This window comes from Dichotomopilus funicola, assembly GCF_033296635.1.
Source record: "Dichotomopilus funicola strain CBS 141.50 unplaced genomic scaffold C8A04scaffold_6, whole genome shotgun sequence".
Lineage (NCBI taxonomy): Eukaryota > Fungi > Ascomycota > Sordariomycetes > Sordariales > Chaetomiaceae > Dichotomopilus > Dichotomopilus funicola.
The window spans coordinates 460,440-474,444 of NW_026944027.1; the positions used below are offsets into that span (position 1 = coordinate 460,440).

At 55.2% G+C, this 14,005-nt stretch overlaps 5 protein-coding genes and 1 non-coding gene across 6 annotated transcripts; 5 read left to right on the forward strand and 1 right to left on the reverse strand.

The window, feature by feature from the left end:
• Positions 1-413: 413 nt before the first annotated feature.
• On the forward strand, positions 414-4,398 carry C8A04DRAFT_9481 (Arv1-like family-domain-containing protein; the record flags this gene model as incomplete). The annotated part of the gene is made up of 6 exons (XM_062785498.1): positions 414-2,142; positions 2,185-2,340; positions 3,219-3,430; positions 3,537-3,590; positions 3,646-3,832; positions 3,935-4,398. 6 exons carry the CDS (start codon positions 414-416, stop codon positions 4,396-4,398), a joined length of 2,802 nt encoding a protein of 933 aa, XP_062640185.1.
• Positions 4,399-4,873: 475 nt separating this feature from the next.
• C8A04DRAFT_9446 (NAD binding domain of 6-phosphogluconate dehydrogenase-domain-containing protein) lies at positions 4,874-6,753 on the reverse strand (the record flags this gene model as incomplete). Its single annotated transcript, XM_062785484.1, has 5 exons — positions 4,874-5,006; positions 5,119-5,249; positions 5,276-5,402; positions 5,778-6,640; positions 6,709-6,753. The coding sequence occupies 5 exons, from the start codon at positions 6,751-6,753 to the stop codon at positions 4,874-4,876; spliced, it is 1,299 nt and encodes a 432-aa protein (XP_062640186.1).
• Positions 6,754-7,629: 876 nt separating this feature from the next.
• On the forward strand, positions 7,630-9,735 carry C8A04DRAFT_9553 (uncharacterized protein; the record flags this gene model as incomplete). Its single annotated transcript, XM_062785527.1, has 3 exons — positions 7,630-7,680; positions 7,779-7,892; positions 7,945-9,735. 3 exons carry the CDS (start codon positions 7,630-7,632, stop codon positions 9,733-9,735), a joined length of 1,956 nt encoding a protein of 651 aa, XP_062640187.1.
• Positions 9,736-10,153: 418 nt separating this feature from the next.
• On the forward strand, positions 10,154-11,679 carry C8A04DRAFT_34704 (BAR domain-containing family protein; the record flags this gene model as incomplete). The annotated part of the gene is made up of 6 exons (XM_062782922.1): positions 10,154-10,188; positions 10,269-10,350; positions 10,437-10,519; positions 10,632-11,244; positions 11,349-11,480; positions 11,644-11,679. The coding sequence occupies 6 exons, from the start codon at positions 10,154-10,156 to the stop codon at positions 11,677-11,679; spliced, it is 981 nt and encodes a 326-aa protein (XP_062640188.1).
• A 676-nt stretch (positions 11,680-12,355) lies between these two features.
• Positions 12,356-12,440, forward strand: C8A04DRAFT_t22. Its single transcript has one exon. It is a non-coding gene; the product is annotated as a tRNA-Ala (tRNA).
• Positions 12,441-12,891: 451 nt separating this feature from the next.
• C8A04DRAFT_25393 (uncharacterized protein) lies at positions 12,892-13,555 on the forward strand (the record flags this gene model as incomplete). Its single annotated transcript, XM_062779537.1, has 4 exons — positions 12,892-12,894; positions 12,996-13,136; positions 13,256-13,306; positions 13,370-13,555. The coding sequence occupies 4 exons, from the start codon at positions 12,892-12,894 to the stop codon at positions 13,553-13,555; spliced, it is 381 nt and encodes a 126-aa protein (XP_062640189.1).
• Positions 13,556-14,005: the final 450 nt, after the last annotated feature.

The window sequence follows — 14,005 nt, forward strand, 5'->3', positions numbered from 1 at the left end:
CTAACCCGGTTTCCTGGATGTGTCCACCCTGGGTCAGGACCGTTTAGCCGCTCGACTTCCCCGATCGCTGTGCAATACGGCTGATTGAATCTACTCGCCGGAGGATTGAAGCTACATTCCCTCATTCGGTGTGGCCTGGGTTCGATCGACTTATCGAAGCACTCTTCGCCAAATTACCAGTGGCGGGGAAAGTAAACCTCCAACCCATCCCAACTTAGGTACCCCCTAATCGACCATTCTACACCAACGCAGCCAAATTCGAGCTACAGAGATATTCGGTTCCTTTGAACACTTGACGCGCGTTCTCCTCGCCTCGCAATCCAAAACGTCCACGATCTGATGCGCACGCCTACTTTCCCTACTATCTCAGCGCGCCGAGGCTCTGGGGCCTGACTGGGAAGATACCCGAGGCAATGCCCCCCTCCCGGAGTTCTTCCTCCAGCACCCTGATGCCGGCTGCACGCGATTCGGACACTGCGTCCATCCGTCCTCGCAACCGCCGCCTCGTCAGCACCCAACACGATGGGGGGTCGTCTTCATCCCTGGTGACCACCAGCCGAACCCCCAGCCGTGGCGCTTCCCCCATACCGCAGGCACGCATTGGGTCCGTCACAGGGAGGAATAATGGCAAAGTAGATGTGGTACAAAGCCCTAATCGGGGAAAGAATGCCGGCCTTGGCCGTGGATTGCTTGACGGATCATGGACGCCGAGTTGGGCCTCCGTTCAGGAGCTGGCTTCATCCCTCCTGGCTGGGGGAGGGCCAGATGCTGACGGGGACTCGCATCATGTGCGCGGCAGGGATGGAAGCAGACCACGACGACCGACAGTGCAAACTGGGAATGGGAAGGATAGTCGGTCCGCAACTTGGGGGCCGGCACCACCAAGCGAAGGGCGACCGCGGGCAGACGATATTGGTGCGGGGTCACGGGCCGAGAGAGAAGCTGCGCTCAAAGCCATGCGGACGGCCAGCGTGCTAGAGAGCCACGAAGGGGTCAACGGAGGACTCGATGTTGCGAGACGTTTCAAGAAACGAAGTTCGGACGAAGATTTGAGGAGCACTTCGGAAAACCAAGAGACGGAAGAATACCTGGCTTACATCCACCACGTTCAGAAGAGCGATACATATGCCGGCGTTGTGCTGAAGTATCGGTGTCGGGAAGATGCCTTCCGGAAAGCCAACGGTCTCTGGTCACGGGACAACATCCAGGTGCGGAAATGGTTGGCTATACCGGTGGAGGCCTGCGAGGTCCGAGGGCGGCCGTGCGATCCGCCAACTAACCCGTCGTCTCGGGTGGATCTACTCTCGAAAACCCCGGATGCGACCGATCCGTTCGGCGGGGACGCTCAACAAACACAGGGCTTCTTCCCAAACCACTCCCAGGACAACCGTCAGGAACAAACACAAGTCACTGACGATAACAAGCCGTGGACGAACGTACGATGGGTATCCCTCGACTCACACCCTCATCCAGTTGAAGTGGCCCGAGTACCTCGGAAATCTCTCGGCTACTTCCCCCCACGACGGAAGAAAAGCGTGCACACACTCTCCACGGTCTCTAGCCCGCGAGTGTCTAGTGATTTACCCAACGTCGCAGCTTCCGAGCCCGCCGTCGATAGCCCCCGCAGTGCCTCCTCTCGCCGGCCTAGCGTCCTCACCTCCCAGCGCCTCGCCGCAACCACGAGCAATACCCCCAACCGATCCCGTCTCAACAGTACCGGCAGCAGCGCCAGCGCGGACGCCGCAGACCCTCGGCCAGCATGGATGCGCCGCCCAGGAGGCGTCGGCTCCATGGGCCGCCACGTGCGCGCCCCCGGCCCAGAGCGGGACTACCTTAACACTTGGACCAACAAACACATCCCAGGTCTCAACATTGACTCCCTCCCGTCCATGTCAGTCATGGGCTCAGAAATTGCCCGGTTCGGCTTCCACCGCTCCGCTGAGACCTCCACCGTAGCCATCGCTGAGAGTCCATTCGAGGACGGTCGCGATGCGTCGAATACTGGCAAACAGCAAGGCACCGGGCTTGACAAGGCGGCGCTTGCGGTCGAAACCTGGTTGAGGGGTGCCTTTGAGCGGGCTAGGCAAGGGCCGCTAACTCCTGTATTGGGGCCTCGGGGAGGCGGAGGAAGGTCAGGTGGAGGTATGGGAGCTGCGGGAATGGGCCCGGCCGGGGTTGGCGTAGGAGGTGTTAGTGGCGGTGCCATGATACCGGATGTTGGTGGAGATTTGATCGAATTAACAGATACGGGCAGTGATGACGGACGTCATAATGCGGCCGCCGGGGCTTGGGAAACAAGTGATTTGCTTGGCTCTCCACCCTCGGCGGGGGCAGGAGGCGGTGGTGAGTCGTCGTCAACGGTTTCCGGCAGTCGGCCAGGACAATGGACTGCAGGTGTGCGAGGCAGGAATAAGAAGGCGGATTAGGGATCCGATGGAAGAAGGCCTGGGAGGGAGAAGAGGAGGATTTGGACGGTCGGGTTGTTGTATTCGTGACGAGGTCCCGTCGTCGTCGTGGGCCAGTCAGTTGGTATCTCGGGGGTTGTCATTGTGGAATGAATACTTCTTAACATCTTAGCATGCAGTGGGCCGGCGTTGTTGAGTTCTATTTGGAGAAAGGCGATGGCGGCAGCGATTGACGATTTTGCGCCGGCACATCTTGCATTCTCTATTGTCTGTTTCTTCACTTTCCCTGTTCTTTTTGTATATAGAGCGAAAGAAATCAGTGGCTAGACCTGAGCATGGCAGTTTAGTGTTTTGTGGGGGACTCATGCGAATAATATTCGGTTTTATGGGATTTCTTGTCTTGGTACGGCTCTAGTTGCTTGATGCCTAAGGAGGTTAAAAGCGCTAAAATACACATTGTCTATCTAACCGGTATTTCAGGATGTTGTCATCTTGTCTCTTCGATCTGAGGATGCGATGTGGATGCTAGTTACATGTGATTCCTTGATCCGGGGTGGGTGTCGGACTTCCCTGATAACGAGGTCTTATCGGTCTGCCCCCTGCGCAACCGCGACCGGTGTTGACAACCAAAGTACCTCTTCCCACAATCCTACAACAGAACACTTCCACCACCACCCAAACCCTCTACTAAGTAACGAAACCAACCTCCGGTGCTCCCCGGGCATCCCTTCCGGTTTTAGATCGACAAGCCGTTCCCCTCCCGTTTTCGCCCGAACCCCCAAAAATCAACCGAACAACACCCGCGCTCCCGAGATGCAAGGCCCCCCACGACGACGATAACCATGCCCATCTGCATAGAGTGCCGCCACCCGGTCAAGACGCTCTGGCGCGAGGGCGGCGGCGACAAGTCAGGTGGTCACAACATCCGGTTGACGGTATGCAAGAACTGCGGGCGGTTCTGCGACAAGTATGTCGAGCATGACTTTGTCGTGCTGTTTATTGATCTGGTTTTGATCAAGCCGCAGGTGCGTGAGTTCAACAGGAGAGGGGTTGGGAGTGTTGGCCGGAGGGTTGCGAGGCATTGGGGGGTTGAGATTAAAGGGCGTCAGCTGATGTGGAATACGAAAATAGGTGTACAGGCACTTGCTTCATAATACCTTAATGAAAGAAGAGGACAAGTTTGCGGTAGGTACTATGCCATTGACCACTCTGGTACACGTTCAAGCTGACAAGAAACTAGCCTTCGATAATACGACTCGGCGTGCTACTTCTGTTGTTCGACGTCTACCTCACTTGGGCGCGTATCGAGCGTCAATCTGTTCCCGACGCCGGCAGTTCCGACAAAACCACCAATCACAACAATAACAACAATGCCAACTTGGGCCGTCTCACGCAACAACCCATAGTCTTCCAATACATGTTCTTCCGTACGAGTGACCCCTTCCCTTTCTAGTCAACCCCCAGAATATAAGCAACCAATGAATATCCACAACCTTTACACCCAGGCTAATCACCTTCTGATCATCTAGTCATCCTCTGTGCCCTCTCAACAATCGCCTTCCACAGCTCCATCCGCTTCCTCACCTCCTCGCGTTACTCCCCACTCAGCTTTCTCGGCCTCCTCCCACGCTACACCCGCCCCAACTCCGTCTCAACAGCCCTGCTCGTCTCCTCCTCGACTAAACTCTTCCCCATCCTCATGGTGATTTGGGAATACGACGTACCCGCCGCGGCCCGCTCGCTCGGCTGGGCCGTCGTGGCAAATAACGTCGAGGCGCTTAAGATTCTGCTCGACTGCGGGTATGGCGTGGCGGCGCTGCTGGCGATGGCCGGGGCATTGAGTCGCTGGGCGATGGGTCGTGCCGTGCTGTGGGCGGCGGGCCTGGATGGGGTAGACTCGGCAGGCGAGACGGGAGTGGCGGAGGATGGGCGGGCGTTTGTGGCTATGTTGATGTACGCGAGGGAATGGGCGGGGAGGTTGGCTGTAGGTTAGATGCCGGGCTGGCTTTGCTGAATTGAGTTTCCTTGCTGCTTGGTTATTTCTCGAAATTGCGCTTTTCCAATTCTCACGCTCCACGCGGTCCCACGATCGAGGAATCGCAATCCCTCGGCGTGACTGTGACACGACGACATGCTTGCCTGATGCAACGACTCTCTGTATTGGCTCCGCCTGCTGTATTGATGTACACTCCAGACTTTGCTATCTCCCCTCCCAAAAAAACACTGTGTATGTCAAAAACTCAAATCCGAAATATGCCCGCCCTTCGCGCGCCCCAAACGCCGTCCCAGATCTGTATGGAAGAATGCCGTGGGTATTCGTACAACAGCAGTTGGTGATGATGAATATAGAGTAATAGTGATGGTATTCGCGCGCCGACGGCGAGAATGGTGGTGATGAACCCGCGCCCAATGTCTTGTTGTCGTCCTCGCTTTGACCCTTCCCGTAGAGCCCCCCTGAGAGTGCCGCTCTAATGGTGAATGTACTCCTTGCGCAGGTCCGACCGTCTCGGTTCGATGAGCGGGTGAAGTTGGGCAAGGAATGTCACAGCCCACATAAGGAAGCAGCTCGCGATGGAAAGGATGAGGGAAGACCGCCAGAGCCTAGGATGGAGACCACATTAGCTCGAGCCTCCGGGCAGATCCTGATCTTGCTGGATGCGAGACGCGACAGAGATGGAGGAGGACGCAATCGATGCTGGTTCGGAAAACATACACTTGGTTTTCGCCCTTAGGCGAGAAGAACCATGCCGCGAGCGACATGGCGACGACAATCACCAGCCCGATGATGACACTCCACCTGCGCGTGTTGGTGTTAGCCTCGTTGCATCCTGCTGTTCGGTTCGACTGGATAGAAGCATGGGGCGGCGTACCCGTTGGCCATTGTTTCGTATTTCAAGATTGTGCGATGCAAATGTTCGACGATAAGTTTCCACTAGTGCGAAGGGTGTTGCACGGCGGATAGCGAGCGATCTTGGTAGTGTAGAAGAGTAAACCGACCTCGTCTTTCCAGCGGTTGGTTGGTTGCGCGGCGTTTGGAGGTTGGCCGAAGCTCACGCCGCAGCAGCCAGGGTTAGGGGCTTGGCTGATCTGCTTAGTCATTCACAAGAGACCAACCCAAACATCAGGTAATCCTTCGGCCGACATGGACAGGGTTAGGGTTATCAGTATACTGTCAGACTGTTCTCTCAATGGCAGAGGAAGAGATGTTCAAACGAGGGCTTCCACTGGTAAACAACTGAAACCTTGAGGTTCAGGGGTTTAGCCACGGAAATTCGGCATAGGATGTTTCTAGGTTCTTGCTAACGCTACTTTCCCCCTCCGGTGTGATTTCGATCACTTACACAGCGCGTCACTTGTTACTTGTTCTCGTACTTCAGCCCAGCCTCCTCCCTGACAGCTCCATAGATACCCGCGATGTCTCCTTTCTCACCGTCATGCTTCTTCACCTCGAGAAGGTGCGCGTTGGCAACCTCGAGGTTCTTCATGCGTACCCCACTGGCCTTCGCCAAGTTAAGTGCATGCCCGGCGTCCTTCAGGGCAAGGTCCACGGGGAAGAGCGGGTACGACATCTCGTGGTAAGCCCCGGACTGGATGCGTGTCGAATAAGCCACAAACGGACCAGGGAAAATATTCTCAACGAAGCTGTGCAGGTACTGTGTGCCGAGTCCGGACTTTTCAGAAAGAACCAGGCCCTCGGAGAGCTGCTCGACCATGTTCGCAACAAAAGTGTTGCCGATCACTTTCAACTGGAGAGCCTTCTCGTACGGCTCGCCGCTCATGTCGATGTCGTTCCTAGACATAACACCCTTGAAGTATTGACGGGCCTTCTCCACAGAGGCCTCGGGCCCTGCGAGAACACCAACAAGTTGGCCAATTTCGGCCATGGCTGGGGCGCCAAAAACCGGTGCGGCGACGAACTCAGCCCCACGGTCAGTGAAGAGTTTGGCGAGGCGTGTGGTGGTGTCGGGATGGATGGTGGAACACTCCACAAAGAGCTTTCCTGTGATATCCCCAGCCTTGAAAATCTCCTCCGCCACGGCTTCGACGACGTCGTCCTTGGCGAGTATCGTGAAGATGACATCAGCCTGGGCAACGCCCGCAGTGACCGAGTCGACAACTTCGGTCTTGCCGCTGGGGAACTTCTCGCTGAACTCGATGGAGCGCTGTTTGGTGCGGTTGTAGATGAGGACGGGGTGTTCGACATCGGCCTTTTCTACAACATTCTTGCACATCCCCTTGGATCATGGTTAACATTTTGTCGGCCTGACACACCAGCAGTACATAGTGGTTAGTCCGCACATACCCGTCCCATATTCCCCAGGCCAATCCAGAATGCCTTCGGCGCCATGATGACTGTGAGGAGGATATATTCAGCGAAATGCGTGATAATCGATACGGGGGTTGTTGAAGAGTAGTCTGGTTGGTTTTAGGTGATTTGTTGCGTATGTGGTGTTTGACATGTGTAACGGATCGGGATTGCGGTTGAGTTGCCGTGACAGATGGTCTTATACACTATTCTCGGGAATTGCACCGCACATTTGCGGGGAAACCCTTTCCCACTTCCCTCACCCCAGACCCGGAAAGTGAGGGCTTACAAATGGCAGGTGCAGGGTCCATGCCAAAATAGTGAAGTCGACAGCTCCTTCCATGATAACAGTGCTGGAGTTGAACGTCCTGCTTAGTCCCTGCTTACCTGATGCGCAGCCTAGTGAAGTGCAGTTACAATGTGCCACTTGTTGAGCTGACTACAAAAGTTTCCCCGGGACTGGCCGGGTTGGTGAGCTGTTTGTAAGAGCTAAACTGCGGGGTGTTTGAAACTTGTGGGGTCTGGTCAGTACGGTGGGCAACGCCGCCTACACCGAGGTGTTTCGTAGTGCAATTGCACTATCGTCACCGTACATGGGCGGTATTACGTACACCGGAAAAGAACCTAAAGGAGTATTTTGAGATCCAGGAGACCATTCCGCCAAGAACAAAAACGGTGTGGTTCCACATGCCCTGTCTTATCTGATGATCTGATAACTTTTCTTTCTGCCGAGGAGCCGGGGTTGACAAGTGGGTTTCTCTTGCCTTGACTCATTATCACCGCCCTCTCATCCTCCTTCTAGCAGTAGTTCAACAAAATATTATGTGCACAACTTACATTTGAGAGTTCATTTATTAGCCGGGCTACCTCGTACGGGGACCCGGGAAATATCCATTGCGCGCTCCAATTCACTCGACTATGTTTATCAGAGGCGGCTTCGCTTGGAAGAGAGCAAACGCAGTAGTCCAGGTGAGGAAACATCCCGATGACGATATTTTTTGTCTTTCCCTCTTTATGGGAAGGTATTGTTTTCCCTTGAAAACCCTGTCGAGCTGACTTGCTATAAGGCTTCGGCCCGCGTGGAGAGACGGCGGTCTTTATCAACGGAGAATGGCGCTCAGTCTGGGAGGGCAGGCTCTTTTTCGGCAGTAGGAGGGAAGCACAAAAGAGAATCGGACAAGGTGAGAAGACTCTGTCCTTCTTTTCATCCCGACTGTTTCTAAATCCTCCCAGCAATTCTTGATCTCGGTGCTCGAGTCATCTGCCACCAACCGCGACGCCAAGGGTTATATCAACACCTTCGGCTCCTCCTCAAGTACGGGACCAAAAAAGGCATCCGCCTTCACTACTGTCGTCCAAGATGGCTTTCGAGGCCAGAACGAGGCCCCGCGTTTTGTCCAGGGCCCCGTGAGAGTGTCAATGGCGGACGATGGTGAAATACCACACATCGCCATTGTGAAGCTCAAAGATCCGCAAAAATGGGATGATCCGCTACTCGATGGAATCGCTAGAACGATCACTCGTCTGAGGGATTTAGGGTTGCGAAGTGTGATCGTCCTGGATTGTGATACCGGTCAGGGTGAAGGTACCCAACGACAAGTCTTGTCCCAGCAAACAGACCGTGTTATCCGGGCGATTGGGCAATATGGGTCGCCAGGGGCCGAAATGGTCAGTTCAGCGATCTGGAAGTCGGCTCGCGAGTCGCAAAGTGTCTCGTCGGTTTATTCCTCGGATATCCATGTTGGGTTTGGCCAGGGATTCAACACACCAATCAGACACGGTCATATCGTGGTTGTCCCGCCCAGGGCTCTCTGTGAAGAGACCATGGCATACGCCCCGGCCGATCCAAACGAAGTGGTTTTTGCTCTGGCTCAGTTCTTTTCTGGCCTACAGGCAAACAGCCGCTCAAACGTGGGAGAAGGAACCGAGAGGAGTTTAAACAGCCATACCCGGAAAGGATTAGTGGATCGGATTATCATCATCGATCCTGTTGGAGGTATTCCGGCAAACGGCTACGGGGATGGCGCGCGGGTCTTCATCAACCTGGAAGAGGAATTTACCAAACTGGAGGCAGCACTTACTCAAGGCGAGGCAAATCTATCAGGGGATGCAAATGCCAATCATCTCGACAATCTCAAACTGGTTAAGAAAGCCCTGGCAATACTTCCGTCGACGGCATCCGCAGTCATAACTAGTCCGGCTGAGGCAGCCAATTTACGGCTCTCGACTACCCAAACTAACCAGGTATCTGGGGGGCCGTTGGTGGGCGAAGTCAAGACCAGGAGGTGGCAAAATCCACTCATACATAATCTCATCACCGACCGGCCGATATACTCGGCCTCGCTGCCTATCGGTAGGGTGAAACCGACGAGCCGGAACCCGGATATCGCCTCAGCACGGATGCCAACCACCACCCTAGCGAAAAAGGGCTTGCCCGTCACTATCTTCCCGGATACCCGTTTGGGTTCATGGACGCCCCCGACACCAGGAAAACCCCGACTCCGACTTACTGACACATGTATCGACCTCCCTCGGCTGGTCCACCTTATCGAAGACTCATTCAACCGGAAGCTCGACGTTGAGCACTACCTCCGCCGCGTCCAGGACAGCCTCGCTGGGATCATTATCGCAGGAGAGTACGAGGGTGGCGCCATTCTGACGTGGGAACGGCCCTTCGGCGTAGACGAGGAGACCGCTTTCGGCACGGGCCGGCTCGTCCCTTACCTGGACAAGTTCGCCGTGCTCAAAAAGAGCCAGGGCGCGGGCGGCGTAGCGGACATTGTGTTTAACGCCATGGTCCGCGACTGCTTCCCTAAAGGTGTGTGTTGGCGCAGCCGCAAGAATAATCCCGTGAATAAGTGGTACTTTGAGCGGTCGTGTGGAGTACGTAAGCTCCCAGAGAGCTCCTGGGCTATGTTTTGGACCACACCCGAAGCGGCCACAAGCGATCAGTTGATGGGAGATTATGAGGACGTGTGTCGAAACGTGGTACCTTCGTGGGACGATACGAAGCCAGCAGATTGAGAATGGAGGGTTGAAGTGATACAAACGGAATGTTGGACTGGTTGACCCATGTTCTTCAGAGAGAACCGCAACCGTTGTGAATTATGTCAAGTTACAGTATTTTAATTTCACAGTAAAACTTTAGAGCATGAAGCACATGAAAGGGAAGGGGAAAAGGAAAGCGGTCGCCCAGGGCGTAATGACGTGCCCAATCATTTCACTCCTTACCCCAATGAAGCAGGGATTGTCGGTCTCGAAATATGGGGCATGGCGCGGCTTGGCGACCCCCCACAAGGCAGCGACACGCACCGCCCGCATCACTTGGAAAAGCTCCCCCTTGTTGACGATAAGGCGATTCTCGTCAACAACCCCATTTCTTCATCACGCATTTCGCATTTCGACCGAAATATTCCAAGACTTTGTCACTAAATCCGCCAAGATGGACGCGTTCAAAGGTTTCCAGAAGAGCCTCACGTACGAAACCCACCACTGCGACCCCACGCTCCAGCAACTTGGGTCGCTGGATTACTGTCACATTGACTGACACCGGGCAGCTCGTTTGGCGGGCAAATCACGCCCTTTGCCTCGCGCACCTTTCAGTACACAAAGGAGCAGTTGGGCCAGGCTGATGACAAGGTTCGCCATGCTTTTGTGATGTGAGGAGAGGTGGTGGTGAAGACAAAGAGGACGAGACAGAAGTGGCTAATGCAAGCCGACGATAGACCCAGCTCCCTCCCGATTATATCGACCTCGAGAAGCGGGTTGATGCGCTCAAGGCCGTCCACCAGAAGATGCTTGCTGTGACGTGAGTCTTTCGACGTTCTACCACTCCCTTACCCCGCGATATGCCAAGGCGTGTCGCCTGTCTTTTGTTCCAGGGTCTGACGTAGCTCTTCCTCTCCTTCGCCATACTCTAGCTCGCAGTACTCGAACGAGGCTTATGACTACCCGCCCAACATCAAGGAGACTTTCCAGGACCTCGGTCGCACAGTCAGCGAGAAGGTCACGCTGCTCTCGAGTGCGACATCCCCCGCCGAAGCGCAGGCCGCGTTGACGGCACCGCCCAGCGCCAAGCCGCAGCCCAAGACGTTCCACCACGCCGTCGCCCGCGCCTCGCTTGCCAGCAGTCAGACCTTGCACCAGCAACACACAGAGGCCGGCGAAGACCCGCTGGCGACGGCGCTCGAGAAATATGCGCTGGCCATGGAGCGCGTGGGCGAGGCCCGCCTGGCCCAGGACACTCAAGTCCAGAGCCGTTTTCTGGCCGGCTGGAACACAACCCTCAACACCAACATTCTGTTCGCCACGCGCGCCCGCAAGGCTGTCGAGAAGGCTCGTCTTACTCTCGACGCCGTCAAGGCCCGTGTCAAGGGTACCACTTGGAAGCTGCCTGGTGCTGGCGGCGCCTCTCCCCGTGTGCACGAGCCCCATGATGAGCATGAGCTGAGCGCCGAGGCTCAGGAGGAGATTGAGAAGGCTGAGGACGAGTTTGTTACCCAGACTGAGGAGGCTGTGGGTGTCATGAAGAACGTGAGTCTTGTGCTGCCCCCCAGCTGGGCCAATACAACATGGCTACACCCTACGCCTCACCAAAAGCCCGCGAAGGCTCCCAAACTAACGCACATGATATCTAGGTCCTGGACACCCCTGAGCCGCTGCGCAACCTAGCCGAGCTGATCGCGGCGCAAACGGAGTTCCACAAGAAGGCCCAGGAGATTCTGAGCGAGTTGGCGCCCGTCATCGAGGGGCTGCAGGTCGAACAGGAGGCAAGTCGCGCTTCGGCTTTTGCGTTGCATTAATCCCTGCCCGCTTTTGCTTGTTTTTATGCGACGCGGGGGACATCAAACATACATACACAATGAAAGTTGGCAAAGGGGTGATACCAAAGCGACTGATGCTGACACGCCGCTTTTTGGGACTCATTTACAGGCGAGCTATCGCAAGAGCCGAGAGAGCGCTTCCTAGGCGCCCAACCGTTCGAGCAGCGTAGGAAGGGACTGGTATGTGGAGGTTGGACGTCAGCAGCTGCGGTAATTTGGGCCGTTGGCTGGGCTCGAGATTGGTCGCGCGGAGCGAGTTCTCCGGATAACCGATTTTTGTTCTTATTCTCTTTTTGTAGAGTTATTCCGTTCTTTTCATTGGCGAAGGCTCGGTTGTTTGGAACTTCCCCTGTGCCGCTCAAGGTATGGGGGGCTGGAGAACTGTAGATTCGGACAATTTGATCAGTGGAATTCCACAATGGCCGTCTTTTGGGCGGCACAAACTTGTGTCACTCCATTGTCACCAAGGTGTATGAGTTAACGCGGGGAGACACCTATCTGGCCCTTCAAAGCCCGACTTTAACGTACGCCATACAAAGCATGCGGCCGTGCCCCTGGGGCAGGTACCGTTTGCTATGCCGGGTTTATTAGTCCTCAGGCAAGCTTTCTGCCTACGGGGACATTCATTGTCGTCTCACCCCGTCTTCTTCGTTCGCTCACCCTCTAGGATGTCAATTGAAGCCATGAAGGCCATATCACCGTCGACAACCTTATGCCCGTCCAAGGGAACGAGGTGTATCTTATTATCTCTGAAGAATCATCTCCGATTCTGTGACGATAGGCCAGTCCTCCGGCTCGACGTTCATCTAATACATCATCACGGGCGTGTGGCTCAGTTGGTAGAGCGTTCGCTTAGCATACTCACTTGTATGCGAAAGGTCCTGGGTTCGATTCCCAGCTCGTCCACTGATTAATCTTTTGCTGATGAGGTGCGGTTGTGGTGGATTGCTTTTTTGGTGTTGGATGTGTTCATGGGTTGATATTTTTGCGGCAGTGTAATTGACAGTGTTTGTCGTGTGATGTTGGACGGAGCAGATTGATGGGCTGAGTCAATTTTATGGAAGGATGCAAACAAAGAGTGGCCTGGGGCAGTTGTGGCTCGTCTTGGAATTCAATGGCTGTACTGTAACGCCGCGTAAGGTAAGAATCATACAGTTACACGCCGAGACCCACTTCAGCCTCGTTTGTCGAAAACATTACGTGATTGGATAACAACCGTCGAGGCCCCTGCCAGTGTTCAGGTCACCCAGCGCCTTGCCTGGAAAGCTGCGCCCACCTTTCCAGCATCGTCCGCCGACGCAGCACAACCCAGCAAACCGACACATTTAGCGGCGCGGGGACGCAACACACCGTCAACATGGTAGGGACCATCCCAGATGTCCTCCTCGCATTTATCTCCTTTTTCCATTTCCCTTCCTTGCTTCAAGCCCGCTTGCTAACCACCGCGCGTCTCTCTGCTAGCTGCCCCTCGGGCTCCTCAACGCGGCGCAAGGCCACCCAATGCTGGTCGAACTCAAGAACGGCGAGACACTCAACGGCCATCTAGTACAATGCGACACATGGATGAACCTAACCCTGCGCGAGGTGGTGCAGACGAGTCCAGTGGGTTCTCCATCTCCGACCCGACACCCCGTTTTGCGAATTGCAATCAAAAACTCCTGTTGTTTGGCGAGGGAGATGGGACGAGTTGGCTGACCGGTCGGGATGGTATGATGTTGTAGGAAGGTGACAAGTTTGTGCGGCTACCGGAGGTTTATGTTAAGGGAAATAATGTGAGTGCTGAGTTGGTTCTGCAGGGGGTGACTGGATGGTAGAGACTGACGAATGCGGGCCAGATCAAATACCTGCGCGTCCCGGACGAGATTATCGACATTGTGAGGGAACAACAGAGTCAACAGGGCGGATACCGTGGCGGGCGCGGTGGGCAAGGGAGGGGTGACCACGGTGGTCGCGGTGGTGATAGGGGACGTGGTGGGAGAGGGCGAGGAGGTGGAAGGGGTGGGAGGGGTAGGGGGTCATGAAGCTAGGTGTTGTTACGGGATTGCATATCGAATGGACTAGCGCGCGCGGGATGTCTATCGGGGGGAACGCTGAGAAGCTCATACAACGGAAAGCGACGATGAGCTCAAGATCGGGCAGCGATTCTCCCACCATACCACCTGCCTTGGGTTGAGCTAGGAGATGAAGTCGCAGCGCCACATATCGGTAGAGTGACGCGTGCTGCTCGAGAAGAAGAGTGGCCAAAGTTATGAACCTATAGAACCCATGCTATGGTTGCTTTGCCGTCAGATATGTTCTTACTAGGAGCCCACGTGATCTCACCTTGCCATCCATCCGATGCTGACAGGGGTATGTTGATAGACCCACACCATGCCGAAATTGCTCTCAACATCAACAACTCAGGAAGAAATGCAAACAACCTCACGTCTTATAACTTTCAGCTAGAGTTCATGTGGGTGGTTGTTTGATGT